Source organism: Octodon degus, unplaced genomic scaffold (genome assembly GCF_000260255.1).
Source record: "Octodon degus isolate 3935 unplaced genomic scaffold, OctDeg1.0 scaffold00034, whole genome shotgun sequence".
NCBI classification, from domain to species: Eukaryota; Metazoa; Chordata; class Mammalia; order Rodentia; family Octodontidae; genus Octodon; species Octodon degus.
The window spans coordinates 5,642,920-5,659,554 of record NW_004524610.1 but is presented as its reverse complement, the minus strand read 5'-3'; the positions used below and the strand labels follow the sequence as shown (position 1 = coordinate 5,659,554).

The 16,635-nt window shown below is 49.2% G+C and overlaps 1 protein-coding gene across 1 annotated transcript in view; it reads right to left on the bottom strand.

Annotated features, from left to right (window-relative positions):
• Window positions 1-16,635, bottom strand: part of Clvs2 (clavesin 2) — a 78,399-nt gene that overhangs the window by 16,645 nt on the left and 45,119 nt on the right. Inside the window, exons 3-4 of the mRNA XM_004630238.2 lie at window positions 7,724-7,834; window positions 4,302-4,522 (exon numbers count right to left, since the gene is read on the bottom strand). Of these exons, the coding sequence (XP_004630295.1) occupies window positions 4,302-4,522; window positions 7,724-7,834 (332 nt within the window). The remainder of the gene's footprint in view (window positions 1-4,301; window positions 4,523-7,723; window positions 7,835-16,635) is intronic.

The window sequence follows — 16,635 nt, the reverse complement described above, 5'->3', positions numbered from 1 at the left end:
TCTGGGATTAAGGTGCGCACCACCACGCCCAGTCTCAAATTTGTTTATTTATTTTTATGTATTTAGCATGTGGCAGTCCTAGCAAAGCATTTACCTTGCCTTGCACTCCTGCCCAAGTCAGGCTTCAGTCCCAGCTGGCTCCTGTCTGGAGCCACAGAGGACAGCGCTGTCTGCTGAGCGCTGCTCCCACATGCAGAACACTCCTGCAAAAAGCTGTGCGGAAGCCTTCTGTGGGTCGGATGTCTTCGGTGTTTCATTGCCCGAGTGTCCTGTCATTTACTCCTCTCTAGAAAGGACAGGGAGCTGTGTGGGCTCTGACCCGTGAGGATCTGCGCTGGGGCAGCTTCCATGATGGCACGCAGCACCCCAGGGTCTCGGCGCAGCACCCCAGGGTCTCACCGCAGCACCCCAGGGTCTCGGCGCAGCACCCCAGGGTCTCGCCGCAGCACCCCAGGGTCTCACACAGCTCCCGCTGTCTATGATGAAGCACTTTTGCTTCGTCTTTGAAAGCCGCTGAGCTGAGCCTGGCCACCCAGAACTCACGTGGCCACAGGCCCAAGCGCTCTTCGGCTGGGCTGGGGAGCTCAACTCCAGTTATGGCTGCTGCCATAACCAGGACCGGTCCTAAGGTCGTAGGATGGCTACTTAAGCTTCCTAAAATTATGTGTTCTTATTTATAAAATGGAAAAAAGAAGCTCACATCATAGAGGAACAGGAAGGTTCAGAGGCAACAATGTGTGCCTAAATCCCAGAACAAATTCTGGCAGATGGCAATGGCAGTGGCTAAGAAGACGGCCCACAGAGCGCAAGAAGACGGCTCAGAGAACAGGAATAGCCACGAAATTACACTGCTACTGCGTGGTTGCACAAGCAGTGGAAGCCACTTGCCTCCCTGCACGCTGCACTCCTCGTCAATACAATGAAGAGTGCCTACTTACGCACCGCTTCAAGAACCAACGACTCCATAACACAGAGGCCTGTGATAGGGTTCGTCGCGGCATAACGCTAAGGGCTCGACACCACACAGCAGAAGTGGCTCCTGCTCCTGCCGTGCACCCGCATCTGGGCTCGCTGCGGCTGTCACGTGCTCCCTCCTAAGCGCTGAAGGCGTAAGGCGGGGGACGCTCCGCTGCTCTGAGCACCACAACCTGCTGAACTTGGTCTTTGTGTGTAAGTCTTCTCGCCTATGCATTTCCACAGGAGGAGAAAGCCACCTTCCACGTGGATGAATACGCCCAAGGGAACAGTTACAACCAGGTTTTGGAGAAGAAACGAAACGACTCCCTCTCAATGTAAGAGTAATAAGAAATGGAGAAAGACTGCGGCCGAGGGGAACTGAAGGAGGAAGCTGCGGTGACCTGAGCCGGCCCTCGAAGGGGAGCTACGATTCCTGGTCTCAGAAAAGGACAGAATTCCATTAACACAACTCCTACAATTTGTATTTACACAAATTCTTCAGAATTTTGTTAACAGAATTAAAGAAGCTTCATCCAAGCAAGAAAGGATGTCATACATTCAAATCCTAAATCATTCTAAAAGGTGTACTGACTGAGCCAAACCTACCATTAGAATAAGGGAAAAGCTAAGTGCAGACAAGGAGAATGACGAGGGTGTGGACAGACAAGCGTTCCCAGGACTGTCTGACCAGTGTTCATGGGCAGTGGCCTCCATGACAGCCACAGCAGTGCCGGTGGCTGCAGCCTCGGAGTGACCCAGGGCCAGGCTGCAGCACAGCACACTCCAAGGCAGCCGCCGACGGGAGCACATTCCCGCTCAGTCAGTTGGTGCCTGCTGAGCCCTCCACGGGCCACCAAGAGAGCAGACAGTGCCACTCAGTCTCCATGGAGTGGGCCCTGAGGAGGGCTGCAGAAGGAACCATTTCACAGACTGCTAAGCCCTGCTGTGAGGGAGATCAGCCCAAGACATCCTGTAGTTCAGGCGACCAGACCAGGGCCAAGAGAGGGTTGAGCCTGGGGGTCAGAAGATACCAAAACGTCCCAAGAGGTGACAGCAGGGGTGGGCAAGGACCCTGAGGCAGGAGCAGCTGGAGGCTAGAGGGGCAGGGCAGAGTTGTCGTGTCTACACAGCAGCTGTGGCGAGGGGCAGGGAGACCCAGGGAGAGTGGCAGCAGGTCCGCAGGCTCAGTGCTCACTGGCTGCAAGGAGGAGCTGGTGGTGTTCACTGCACGACCCTCGGGCGTTTAGCAAGTTAATCAGAGACAAGAAATGATCTGATTCAATTTGGCTGTAGAGAGAAATGTGCTCACGTCTGCACACCACGTGAAGGGAACATCACAGGGGGAGGGGCTGCAGGAGAAAGGCGAGTGGCTGGCAAGAGAGACAATGAGGGGACATCAAGACTTGCAGCCTGCTGCTGCTCCTCCCTGAATCACCCCGTACAGAGCAACTCAAAACTAATGGTGTGAAAAGGCTCTGGAGCTGGTGGCTGGAGACCTGCTCTGCTCAACACGGGCTCTGACTGCGAGGCCGGGAGGTCCCCACAGGGCTGCTGCTGCAGCACCGGGTGAGTGACTCGGCCACACTCGGCGCTAGGCCGCGCTCACTCGCAGCCGCAGCCGGCACTGAGTAGGTGGAAGCCTGTAAGGACTGTTAGTATCAAAATTACTCTCATTAGAGGAAAGTTATTCATGAATTTTTTTTTTTTTTTTTTTTTTTTGCAAAACCAGAGATTGACTCAGGCCCTTGTGCTTGCCAGGGAAGTGCTTATTCTACTGAGCCATCTCCCTGGCCCTTCAATCATTACTTTAAAGCTCTTTTTTATTTTCAAACTGTAAGACTTTGATAACACATATGTCTTCTCTTTGGGAAAAAATGCATCCGTGTGTACATACATACACACATGTATGTGCCTACATATACAGTTACACACAAACACACAAAATGTGTGCACGACTCCGCAGTTCCTCTGAGAGCCTGACAAAATCCTTGATGTTAGGTCACCATCGGGGGGCTCCACTCAGGAAGTTATGCTCAGAGAGAAGAGAGATAGAAAGCATAAAACTGGTTTAAATACAAACTTGTTGATTGGTGGATAAACCATAACTTGTAGAGGAAGTGGCCACACACACACACACACACACACACACACACAGAGCACAGTAACAGCAGCAGCAGCAGCAGCAGCAGCAGCACTGTCACAAACACCAGCTTTGAGAACCAGGTATGCTCCCACGTGGACCAGAGCTATGACAAAGGACACTGGCCAGGGCTGGCAAAAGTGAAATGTCCTGTCGCCCTTGAGTTCAGTGGGGTCACTCGCCAGCATTGTGGCCCCTATATTTCTAAAAATGAGCTAAAAGCATAATATTTGCAGCCATTATTCAATTGAACTCTAAGACACTGTGGCTCAAGGAACCCAGAGAATTAGGCAACATCTTTGCTGCTGGGTCTGTCCTCGGGGCAGCCATGTGTCTTTGTGTATCTGCAATTCCTCCACCAAATGAAAGCAGACAGACGTGCAAGTGCCAGGCATTAGGCGGACAGCAGGACTCTGACTCAGCAATGAACTGTATGAGGATTAAACTGGTAAGAAAGCAGGCTGCTTGGCAGCTGCAATGGTCAGGCCTTAGGCAAGGCTGTGGCACAGGCACTGAAAACGTAACATGGCTCTGCGCGTGGGGCTGGCTTCGGGGTGGCGCACGCACATGCTGGCCTCCGCAGGCCCTTTCTTCACAGGAAACCCTACTCGGAGCACTGACAAGCTTCTTAGATGGAAGGAAGGTGCTGTTGTCACTCGAGTAAGAACACACCCACTGCTTGGCGTGGTGCTCTCTATCGGGAGTCTGAGTGCTTCAGAGGACAGGTGAAAAACTACAGATTTGGGGGCTTCAAAAGCCTCTGACAAACTGACCGTAAAATGGAACAAAGTGAAGTTGAGGTTAGTTAGCATGACTTCATAAATAGTTGATGGGTAATGATTGCATGCATTTATGGGGTTCAACGGGATGGACAAAACACTACTTGACTTCACTGATTGGTGGGATCTGAAAATGAACTCAGACACAGGGCAGAGAACCGTGGTCCCAGAGGCTGCCGAGGCTGGGATGCAAGGTCCCATGCGGAGAGCAGAGGTCCCGGGGAGCAGTAGTTCAGTGATTACAGTAAGGGCAGCTGGACATACTTTACTGGGAAACTGCCAAGGCAGTAAACGGGCAGCATTCTCACTCCAAAAAATCACTTCATCACCCAGTCATGGATGAAAGGCTTCAAAATCCCCCCAGCGAAAACATACGCACACAAGAAAAGGAGGCACCTTGGAGTGCAGTCACCCCGCCCGCATACCTCTTCATGGACCTGGGGGAGAGCTCTCTGTCCACCTCCTTCCCGGGCACGCTGTAGGGGCCCATGCTGTACTCGCTGTCGTCGTCATACTCGTGGTCCAGCAGAGTCCTCGCCCACGTGCCCATGTCGTAGGGGGGCAGCATCCCTCCGAACTCCGAGGGCAGGATCTCAGGGTGGATCAGCTGGTGCAGGCTGTTCAGGTTGTTGCCGTGTAAGAATATCTAGAGTGCAAGGGGAGGGTGAAGACAGAGGGAGGAGGCTGAGTAGCACCCAGATGCCCCGGGCAGCAGGGAGGAGGAGGGGACCGGCACGAAGGGGCTCCACGCCTCCTGCGGAGGCCTCTCGTGGACCCTGTGAAGCAGGCAGGCCTGGTGGTCTTGCACTAACATTTCATATAAAAGCCCTGACGTACAAAACAGCTCAGCCGTTTCAGCAAGGTCAGACAGGCACTGCACTAAAGAGGTGGAGGCATAAACCTGTTTCTCTGCTTCCCGGTCACAGGCTCAAGCCGGCTCCGCCATGCACACAGCTCTGCACTGGACCAGCATGAGCTGGGGAGCGCGGGATGAGGGTGCTGCTACAGACCTGGCCACAGGGCGCTTGTCAGTCCAGAGCCTGCCAAGTTGCTAAGCCACAAGCTCTCCTCAGGACTGCTTTCTCTTTGTCACCAATAAAAATAAGGACACTGTAGCCACTAAATTATGACTTCAAAATGCAAAGCAGGTGATGTAAATAAATGAAGGAAATGAGTGTCATCACAGGAAAAGCTCAATGCGGTTGAAGGCCCAAAGGGCAGGCGTTCCGTAAGGTCGCCCGCTTCCCTGCTACTTGCATACCTAACTGTCCACGTGGAAAGCAGACGGAAGCATCAGCAATGTGACACTGCGTGTGAACGCCGACTGTTGCTGCGGCTGTCTATATCGATCTTTTGTATTGACCTAACTATTTGCTCAGGACCCCTACTCAAGATGTGTCTATCCAGCAATCGCGAGCCCTTTTCTCTTTTTTCATTTCAAACTTAAAACTGCAGATGAGCCTTCTCTGATACGTCATGATGTCATCTCATACACACTTATGAGCTATTTACTGCAAACACATCAGTTCTAACCGGGCAGCCTCGAGGTGCACAGCTGGCACGCTGGGTTTGCTCTCCGCACAGCAGAATCCACAGACTCCAATACGCGGGAAGGGAAGAGAGCTGAGCTGGCACCAACCACGATGCGAGGGAGGCAGTCGCTGGTTAACAAACCAGGAACCACGGGAACGTGAAAGCAGGGACCCGCAGCTCCTGCCCTAAGGCCGGAGCAGCGAAGGGGCCAGCGGGCTGCAGGGCCCCGGAGGCGGGAGGTGCCCCATGGTGCACACAGGGGACCGCAAGCCTCACGCCTGCCCACGCTGCCCGGGGCACACACGGCAGGGCTTCCTCCTCAAAAAACACACACCCATGCACACACTTCAGTTCTTCTCATCACGCACACACACAACATACACTCCTCAGTTCTCGTCACACACTCTTCTAGATTCTTATCTATCACACGCTCCTAGATTCTTCTCATGCCTCTCACGGACACACATGCGCACATGTGCATATACACACGCACACATGTACACACACAATACACACACTCCTCAATTCTCATCACACATACTTTTCTAGATTCTTACATCACACTCCCACATTCTTCTCATCTCTGCCACACACACACACACACACACACACACACACACACACACTCCTCGATTCTTCTCATCAGTAGAAACCTTCCTGGGAAGGTTAAACGCTGGCCCTGGAAGCCCTTGCCCTGCTAAGCAGTTAAGTTTCTCTCGCAGATCACAAAGGAAGTGAGGCTGGGGCCCAGGCGCCACAGCGGCCACCTGCTCTGGCTGCAGCACGGCACACCACCACCTCCTCTCCCAGGCCTCATTCTGCTCCCAGCTTTCCTAAATCTAATGCCCACATTCTCTGCCTCCCGCCCCTGCCAGAGAGCAGCTTCTGCCACGCTTCTCATCACTACCTCAGAGTGGGGCTCTCACTCAGCATTACCTCGATCTCTCTGCTGCCATGGACAGTGGGGACGACCGCCTGCGTGGAAATGCCCCTTCTAGTGCCATCTGGTCAGAGCAGGTCACCCTTCCAGCAGCACCCTCCACCACTTCTCTTCGCAGGGGATCCGAAGGCCCAGACTCCGCAGGGCACAGGGAGCTGTCTGCGGTCAGGCTCACCCGGCTCTGCGCTCCTAGCCCCCGGCCTTCCAGGGCCACTGTGCTCTCTGCCGTCTGTCAGTGGCGCAGAGTGCACCTGCCCAGGCCCCTTCTGACCCTCTTTCCCCATTCAGCCTCCACACAGCCAGCCCTGCCGCTTACTGTGATTCAGAGCAAACTGCTCAACCTTCTGTGCCGAATTTCCCTCCTATGAAATGAGTGCTAACCCGGGAGCCAGTGGGAGGAACCGCAGAGCACTGAGCACAGCGTGACACGGAGCAGCAGGGCGCGTGTGTCCCCAGGATGCTCTGGACCCAGAGCCCCGGCAGGTATGCTGGACAACCGCAGTCACCTTGGGGATGCAAAGTGTCAACAAAATGCTTCCACTTTCTGAATTCTAAATCATGAATATTTCGATTTCTAGGTACTAGCAGCAATTTTTAATATACATTTTAATTATTTAGGGAATTTCTCCTACACTACTGAGACTAGCAAACTTCACACACCGTAAACAAGCACACTAACATTAGATACAAAAATGACAACTGCCCTCTGAGGCCTCTGAACATAGAGGCACAGTCTCAGTCACTGAGAAACAGGGAGACTATCACCAGGCCACTGCAGTACACCTCCCGAAATAACACCCACTGCTCAGCAAATGATACTAAAACTTTGCTAGACCCTACGAGAAATTATTTGCACTAATAATAACATATTAATATGGCACCATTTCTTTTGCCTTTATACTTTAGCTTTCTTATATAATAAATACGCTAAATTGTCCTTTTTTGTTTTTTGTTTTTAAATATTCCATGCAAATGGTAAGGGAGATAGCTCAGTCATCTAAGCATTTGCCTGGCAAGTGAAGAACCTGGGTTCAATCCCAGAACCACGTGCCATGCAAGCCCCAAAACCCCAGGCACACATTGCTGGCCACCGAAACCAGGCCTGGTGGCATATGCCTATAATCCCAGCGCTGAGGAGGCTGAGACGAGAGGATCACTATGAGTCCCAGCTGCATAGTGAGACCCTGCACCAAACAAATAAATAAATATTTTTTTTTTAATCAGAAGGCCTCTAATAATTTTTAAATGCCTTTGATGGTAAATACTTATGTGGCTACACAAATGCACCTTTTACCAGGGCCAACACTATACACACAATATGCATCATAAGTCACTGAATGCAAAGCAGAGGGATTTATACACAAACGCACATACCCTTTTTCGAGTCTTCTCCTTCAGGAAGGGCCGGATCACAGTGTACAGGGCGTGGATGTACCAGGGCTGGTTGACAAAGTGAATTCCTCCAAATCGTGCTGGGAAGCTGTCCTAGGGCCACACAAGGGAGCACAAGTCAAGAGCTGCCGTGACACCCGAGGGGCTGCTGGGAAGCCCGAGCGCAGGCGCAGCTGCAGTCCTCAGACCACATGAGTTAGCACCCGCGCAGCGAAGGGCAAGAAGAGAGGCGTCCCAGCGCTGCAGCGTGCGCGAGAACCAAGTCCTCCGCGAGAGCGGACTGCTCTGCTGGCCGGCGAGTAACGGCAGCATGGTACATGTTTTACTAAAATTACGCATATTTCTGATAAAATTTAAATGAAAATGTTTTATTAAATATAAATGTAGTCATGTATAAAACATGATTGCCCCCAGATATCAAAATTATTTATAAACTTAATTGAGCTTTATTTCAACTATAAAAAAAGAATTCATGCTTAAGCAAAATGGTAGCCTACAGCTATAGTACAGGAAGTTTGAGGTCACATGTCCTCAGTTAAAGCCGAACCCTTGGAGGCGCACCCCACAGGTGGAGCCCCTCTAAGGCCGACCGCCCCAGCACGAAGCTGCTCCTGCTCCTGGGGAGCCCTTGAGCCCACGAGGTGCACGCTGGGCCTGCCCTGACCTGGAGGGAACCCTTAGACACATGGATTTGCATTTCACTTAGAACATCAACAGGAACAATTGAAAGCTAAAGGTGAATGCCAAGGAACTGGAGGTATGTTTCTTTTTAATTTAAATTTTCTCTTGAATCAAAATTCTCCTTTTTAATTTAAATTTTCTCTTTGAATCAAAATCACATGCATGACCTAACTCTACTGCAAGCTGTACTGGCAACGGGATCAGGACCCGCCTAGCGGAGGAAAGCCCACTTCTGCGTGAGTCTGGGGGGTGGTTCCGGAAATGATTGGCAGGCAGGCCAGCCAACTGAAAGAGAAGAGCCTCCCTGAGCCTGGGGCACCATCCTGCAGGCCTGTAGCGCAGGCAGAGGGCCACCGAGGAGGAGGTCGCTGGTGCGTGGACAAGCTGCCCTCTGCTTCTGTGAGTGTCGCTAGACATTTCCTGTGGACATCAGACTCCAACTTCTTCAGTCTTTCAACACGGACTCACACCGGGACTCTCGAGGCAGCTTCCAGGCCTGAGGCTCAGACCGCAGCTGCGTCCTCGGCCCTGCTCTGCGGCCTCCAGCCCCACGCTGAGCCGCTGCTGGGCCTCCACGGGGGCTGACCCTGGGGCGCAGCTGCAACGCCCCTGCCATCTATTACACGGGCCTTCCTGCCGGTCCTGTCCTTCTAGAAACCCTAACCTCCACACGCGTTAAAATACCGTTTTTATTCCTTATACTTTAGAGACTGATTAACATTATTTTCTAAAGATATTTTTTTCTCTAAACGAAGTCAATTACAATAGCTAGCGTAAAACACATCTCCTTTGATGGCAGTCTCATTTTTATGAACATGTACTTTTCATGCAGCAGATTACAAAATTACAACTGAGTCATATGCAAATTCAAATATAGAATTTTAAGGTTTAAAATTTTTATACTTAAAAAAAGTTGTAGACACATAAGCATGGGAACGCTGAAACAAACACAGAAGTGACCTCTGCTTGGACTAAGGACGCGCGCCTGCTCGCTAACGCTGAGGCTGACAGCTGCTTACATACACACCTGTTTTCATATTTTAGAATCTAATATTAGCCTTCCTCGGTTTATATTTTCTGACAGATATCATAAAGAAGTATGTAAATATTTTATGTATGTTATATTTTAAATGCTGCACTTATATTTTATATTTTACTGCATGTATATGTGCACCTTTTGCATATACTAGCAATTTTAAATAGTGTTTATGAAGACATCACTGTGGTGGACGTGGTCTTCCGCTGTCCTGGAGCAGTCCCTGAGGGACCCTGCGGCAGGCTGTGTGTTGTGTGGGGCTGGACAGCACTGTCCACGTCTACCGCCGTAGAGCTCACTATAATTAGTTTTCTCCCATATGCAAGCTATTGTTCAGGTCCTTTTTGATTTGGGTCTGGTCTTAGTTACAGTGTTTTGGGTTTTTACCACGACCAGTATGTCCGGTGCATGCAGGGTAGTTTCCTCGCAGTGCTACTAGGGCACCGAGACTGCATGTGCACGAGCTGGCAGAACAGCAGGCGCAGGCCCAGCGACGCGGCCCTCCCTCCCCAGCGGTGCCGGGCAGTCATCGCTAGCCCGCACACCACACCTGCTCCGGTCTAGCCGTCCAGTGCGTGCCCGCTTGGCCAGCACCCACCCAGCATCGAGTCGGCTCTCATTTGCTAGAATCGTGGTTTTTTGCTCATCTTGATTTTGCCATTGTTTTATTTCATCAACAATAACATTGTTTAATAACAAGTACTTTGAACACAGGTACTCTATTTCTGAGCCTTGTCTGAAGTTACTGTTCACGGTCTCCATCTCTCCATGGTATTTTATTTATGGTGAACTCAGATTGTGCTCATGTTACTTATCAGGAATCCCAAAAGTCTGGCTTGAGGATGCTTTCTCCTTCCAAGAGCCATTTCCCTGCCTACCAAATAGGTGGCCCTGGGGACCGGAGGTGGCTCTAATAAACCCCCTTGCTACCCATGACCCCAGTATATATTCCAATCTCACATGTTTAATTTCTGAGTAATAATTCTATTATTCAAATATAGTTATAAGATGAAAATAACCAGGGAAGACTATTACTGTTGTCATTAGTGACACTGATACTTTCTTTCGCCAGCTGTTTAACGGACTAAGCGCCCAGCTTCCTGGCCAGCAGCTGCTGCCTCCCTCCACCTTTTCCCAAGCACCTACAGGAATACATCCAGTCCGCAGTTTGTCCTTGACATATTTGGGTCCTGGACCTGCTCCTGGGACCCCCGCAAGCAGCCCTGAGCCTCCAAGGCCTAGGTCCCTGCTGTGCCTATGTATGTGTGTGTTGGGCCACTCTGCTTGAGGTCCTCAGAATTCCGTGCTATGTAGAAGTATTTTTTCATGCTGTACCCAGCTGCTCACAGCTTCGTGGCCTAGAGCTATAAGAACTTTCAACTTGATGCACTACTTAAAGCAGAACTAGTTTATATGCTTCTAAAGTACACTCTTTTTCCTTTGTACTTTTTCCTAATATATGTCTATTTGATACACAAAGTGGGTAGGCACACATATTCCACTTGATCCTCGGCGGTCCCCTGCTGCTCCTGGCCCTCCCATCTGGCCCATCCCCAGATATACCCTGTAGGTGCACCTGATCTCTAGGACAAAGTGAGTGAGCACCAGCTGTCAGAGCTGCGAAGCCAAGAGTCTTGGAGATTGCTGAACTGAGACGCAGAGGCGGCCACACTGGTCCTCCCCAGAAAAATCCACATGTACCTGCAGGATCGCTCGGACAGGATGCCGGCTCCTGGGATTCACCTTCCTACACCCGTGGCTTTTGTATACCAAAACACAGCTGAGGCAGTGGGAAAGAGCAGAATGAGAGCCAACTCTGATTCTGACTGCTCTCATTTCAAACCATGCTTCAGACCTTGCAGTTGCTTCCTGCCAGACCCCTGTGCAACTTCACCCTCATCAGCAGCCACTGTGATGAAAGAAAAGCCCTAGCCCAGCAACTCTGCACCCCTGCGCAGCTAATGAATGCTGGTCTTCCTCAGTCCAGTGCAGCCCTTTCTCTCTAAGCTTCTTCCAAACCCTCAGGTCTAACTCAGACACCCCATTCCTACAAAGTTCTTTGGTCACCTTCTTCCACTTCCTACTTCCGGTCTCTGCTACCACCCGCACAGTCCCAAGGCCACCGCCACACCTGCTGCAGGGCCCTGAGGCATCTCCTTATTTGCAAGGCTGCACCGCAGGCTCTGTGTATGCAGAGCTGCATGCTCCACACCACCTGTGGATGCTGAGCCTGGAATCCAGGCCACTCAAGTCACACCTCAGCGCAAGGGCAGGGGTGCGAGGTCATGTGTGTGTGTTCTGCAACTGGAAATCTGAGTGGAGGAACTGCACCAAGGATGTGCACCTACCCGAGGCTGAAAGGACCCAGAGGAGCAGCTGCCACCTCCCTGCTGTAGACAGTAGCTCCAGGCAGCTCTATGAGGGCAGTGTGTGCAGCGGGCTAGACACCCCTGCCGACTGCTGGGTGCCACGTAATGGGGGCTGTCTCAGGGACAGCAGCAGCAAAGGTGGACACAGCAGTTTCTGACCTACACTTACAGGACAGAGCCCCAAAGCCAGGAGCTCTGGTGGGCCCAGGTCTTCCACTGAGGTGTGAAGCATGTGGTCCCCATGACACCTCTGCTTTTTATTCAAACCATCCCGAGAAATGTGTGCTTTGTGCACTGAAGTGAGCCAGACTGTGTCTGATTAATCTCTCTGTTCTCAGTATCTTGAAAGTGTGTGCGCATGTGCACACACACGTTGTCCCAGAGCACAGCTTGGAAAATTCCACTACATGGAACGAATTTTGACGCTTGCTGTTTGGGTAAGTTACTTATCTTCTTGCGCCACAATGCCCCTATCTGTGGGAATAACACGTGATAAGAATGTCACTAGTTGGCGATGTATGACATGGAGCACTCCACCTGCCTTCATACAGGACTGCCATCCTCGTGTCCACCCTGCATGGCAAGTGTGGAAATGACCATGGCAGTGATTAAATAATGTGGTTTCGTGGGCAGTGATTTGGCTCTAAACAGCACACCTCACGTAAGACGCTAACCACTGCCAGCCGGCTGCACTGCTCCCGGTAGACAGCGCGACGCAGAAGGCGCCCACAGGCAATGAGAGCCAGCAGGGCAGGACAGAGAAGGCCACCCGGGCCCCTGCCCTGCAAGAGCTGGCTGGTTCGCCAGGTCCACGCATCTTTCTCCTTGTGCAGAGCGCAGACCGTCCTGCCCAAGTGACTCGGTGGCTACAGGGCTGGCCCACCACAGCACCAGCAACATTCCTCTCCTGTCCCAGCCTCTCTGGACAGCTCTCACACCTCCAGCATGAAGCACAAAAGCTTCTCCAAGGAGGCAGAGCGTGACACTCACAGGGGTGGGCTGGCATGGTGGGTCCCCTCAGTTTCGACAGCTGCGTGTGTGTGAATGGTTCTGCTAAGAGCACGGTGCTACTGCAAATACCTACAAAATGAGAATCAAAGAAAGTCCTTTATTTTCTCCTTGTTGGTACAACAGACACTAAGCATGAGATGGACACATTCATATCTGTCATTACATACATATACATATGAATTATTCAGTTATTTTTAGCAAAAAAATATGTTTGCCTCAAATATCCAGTTATTCAAGAAGAAAAACTGAAGACTTCATTATTGGTATATTACTCACATTTATAAATTAATTTTGATGAAGTGTAAAAGTTGTGCATTAATATTATGAGTCATGAGGGCCAGCCAAATAGCTCAGCAGATTAAAGCACCTGCAAGCAGGCACAGGGGCTGGGGGTTCAGTCCCTGGGCCTGTAGTGCAGCCCTGCCCCTGGGGCACACTGAGACAGTGATTGAGACTGGGCATGATGGTGCAGGCCTGTAATCCCAGCTCTTGGGAGGCTGTAAACAGGCGGGTCACTACGAGTCCTATCTAGTGAAGGACCCTGAACATGCTGTAGTGTCCTATCTAGTGAAGACCCTTCCCTAAAATACAGAAAAAAAAAAAATTATGAGTCATGCTGTCAGATTTGGGAACACGATAACAGCCTCACTTTCTGATGCAAATAAGTGCACAGTTTATGGCCAGGAGAGAAAGCAAAGTGAGCTTTGCTCTGAGAACAAAATCCACATCTCCGGACTTGCTTCACAAGTCGGCTGGCCAGGGCCCCTACACCAAAGCAACTGCATTAAGGATCCTCATGTACACACTGGTGGAAGTGAAAACTCCCCCACTCAGAGTTAATTCTATTAGGGCTGGGGAGACGGCTCAGTAGAATAAACACTTGCCTGGCAAGCGTAAGGGTCTGAGTTCCAATCTCCGGTTCCACAAAAAAAAAAAAAGAATTAATTCTATCAAGGTTTTATTTTACTTACTTTCCTTTTCTGACTTTATGCACCAGAGTGAAATGCATACTGTGAAACACTGCAGCAATCACTACCTAGAAATTACACGTGCAACTCCAGAACTCTACCTTTAAGCGGTACTAGCATCTAAATATTATTTATTTATTTATAACTTTTTGTATAAACATAAAATAATTTTATGGAAATACCGACTATAAAAAAGTCCCTCATATCCTCACGCCCAGAGACAGGAGAAAATACAAAACGAGATGTACGCTCCAAATATTTCTCAGTGAAGTTTTAGCTAGATGATGTGAAACTCTGAAGCAGTCTAGACCCATGACCTTGATGACTTAGAGGAGCTCAGAGGTGGACAACACACACAGTACTACTTGTCCCGAAAGTGTGTCCTAGTGTGACAAGTACAAGTGAGTGTTCCATTCCATCCCCGGCACCACATGCTGGGCTGGCCCCGGCCCCACACTGAAAACAGGAGAATCCTTACGAGTGCAAATTGCATAGTGAGACCCCACACCAAATATGTAAAAAAAGTGGGTGTTCCAGCAGCTGACCCACCCACCACCTCAGCGGCTTCACAGTACAGTCTTCAGTGTGTTTCAGTTTACCAATCTGGGTCTGCTCTGCCTTGCCAACCATGCTGTGTCTGTCTTAATAGATCTTTCGAGGGTATCTTTTCTAGATAGTATGCTAGCATTTGTATATCCATCTTTTAGAGTTTTCCACTAACTTACTATACTACATTTATTCACCCTGTAAAACATAGAATTCCTTAAGGAAGTCGAGCTTGACTTTGTCACCATGTCCCTCCCCCGCCACCACGCGTGCAGCCTGTGGGACTGGAAGGGTGATCAAAGCTGTGGTCTCCCGTCTTGTGTTTCATCGGTCGTGAAGGAGAAATCCAGGCAAACCATTCCCCCACTTTCATGATGGAAGCAAAGGTGTTGCACCAGAATGTTCCAAGTGTCTTCGGCCAGATCAAAAGGAGACAGCCAGGAAACTGTGTAATTCCTGCTAATTGGAATGTCTCTTCTATGTCGGCCTTGTAAGAGGTAATGAGCCTTATTTAAGTGAATGCAAGTAAGAGACTGCAAGCAAAGGATCTCGACCCCCACAGCACACAGAGATGAGGCTTTACATAAACTGCATGTGCAGGAAGACATTTCACCTCCATCCTCCGACTGCTAGCCGCTCATGAAACTCTGCTGTCCAGGTAGAAATACAGCAAAGGAACCAAGTGGAACTGTGTGCCATGAAAATTTCACCAAAAAATAAATGGATTGCTCTGAAATACAGTGAATACTATACATTCAACCATGCTATTTAACGTTTGGGAGTTTCTCATCAGAAAAAAGAGAAAAAAATAATTGGAATTAAAAGTGAATAGTTAATCCCTTTTCCAAGAAACAAGCCAGCATCCAGTGGTACGTGGCAGGCATTCCCAGTCGAGCACCTCGGGAGTCCTTCTACCCGATGACACGAACACTTAACAAAATGCCTGTGACCACAGATTGATGTTTTCTTTGTTCTGTAGAAAACAGTGACTTAATTTCAATAAATGTTTGAGGAAAACATTACAGGATTTATCATGATAGACCATTTAAAAGGGTGACTACACAGCAATTTAGAAATTAAACCATATACAACATTGTAGCAGGACAATCCTATGACATTATTTTCTTGTCTTTCTTTTTCTTTTCTTATCTTTTTTTTTACAAACATTTATTTTAAAGAAAGTATAGCAATAATTGATATGACACTAGAAGCAGTACGCATTTAGAAGACCAAAATGACAGGTATTTCAGGCATGGCTTTAGTATTATACACTGATTCCTCAATGTAGTTGCTTAGTTCACAGATATCAGCATATAGAGTTAATCAGGGTGAGAATTCTGAACAACTACTACGAAGACAACAATATACAATGTATTAATTATTGTAACTGTCCTACAGACCTGTTTTGAAACTGTCTCATTGCAATTTTATCTTTTTTCTCATTAAAATGAATTTTAAAAGTCACACAAAAAATAAAAAAAAACCTTTTCCTTCCTTAAAAAAAGGGGGTGACTAAAGGGACAATTAATTTTCCATTAATATGTGATTCTATAGGTATTTTTTAAGATTTTTTTTTAACTTTTGAAATATGAACATATTTTGAAATGACTACCCTGTCAAATTTGAAAATCCTAAATCCAATATGCAAGAAAGTATAGATAGCACTTGCGATTCAATTTTTAAATCTGAAAGGTGATTTTCTAGCTCCGTAGCTGCGTGCTTCACAATGCGTTTGTTCCGAGACTCTCGGCAAGACACCTGTCTGTGATAAGTACCCCACGGTGCGCGCCTCACCAAGCGGTCCAAACTCAGGCGCTCTAGCATGGCATGACGTCACTGACATTTCTATGTAAAAATAGCCTTTTCCCCTTTTGTTTGCATGAATATTCCACTAAAGATCTCATGATGCCATGACTCCTAGAAAATCTTGCTTTTTTTCTGTTACTGTCCTTTCATGGAATTAAATTCCATTACAGAGATTTTCAAGCTTTGCTCTATCAGCTGTCAGCATGTCAATTTTTTAAGTGAATTAGAAATAACACTCAAGGGCCAGCAGAATAGCTCAGCAGACTAAGCGCCCGCTTAAGCAAGCACAGGACCGGGGTTTGATCCAGCACCACGTGCCACTCCAGCCCCACCCCCAGGTACACTGAACTGGCCACGGAGTCCAGGCACGTTGGCACACCCCTGTAATCCCAACACTGAGGAGTCTGAAAACAGGAGCATCACTAGAGTCCAAGCTGTGTAGTGGGACCCTGTACCAAATACATTTTATTTTTTTTT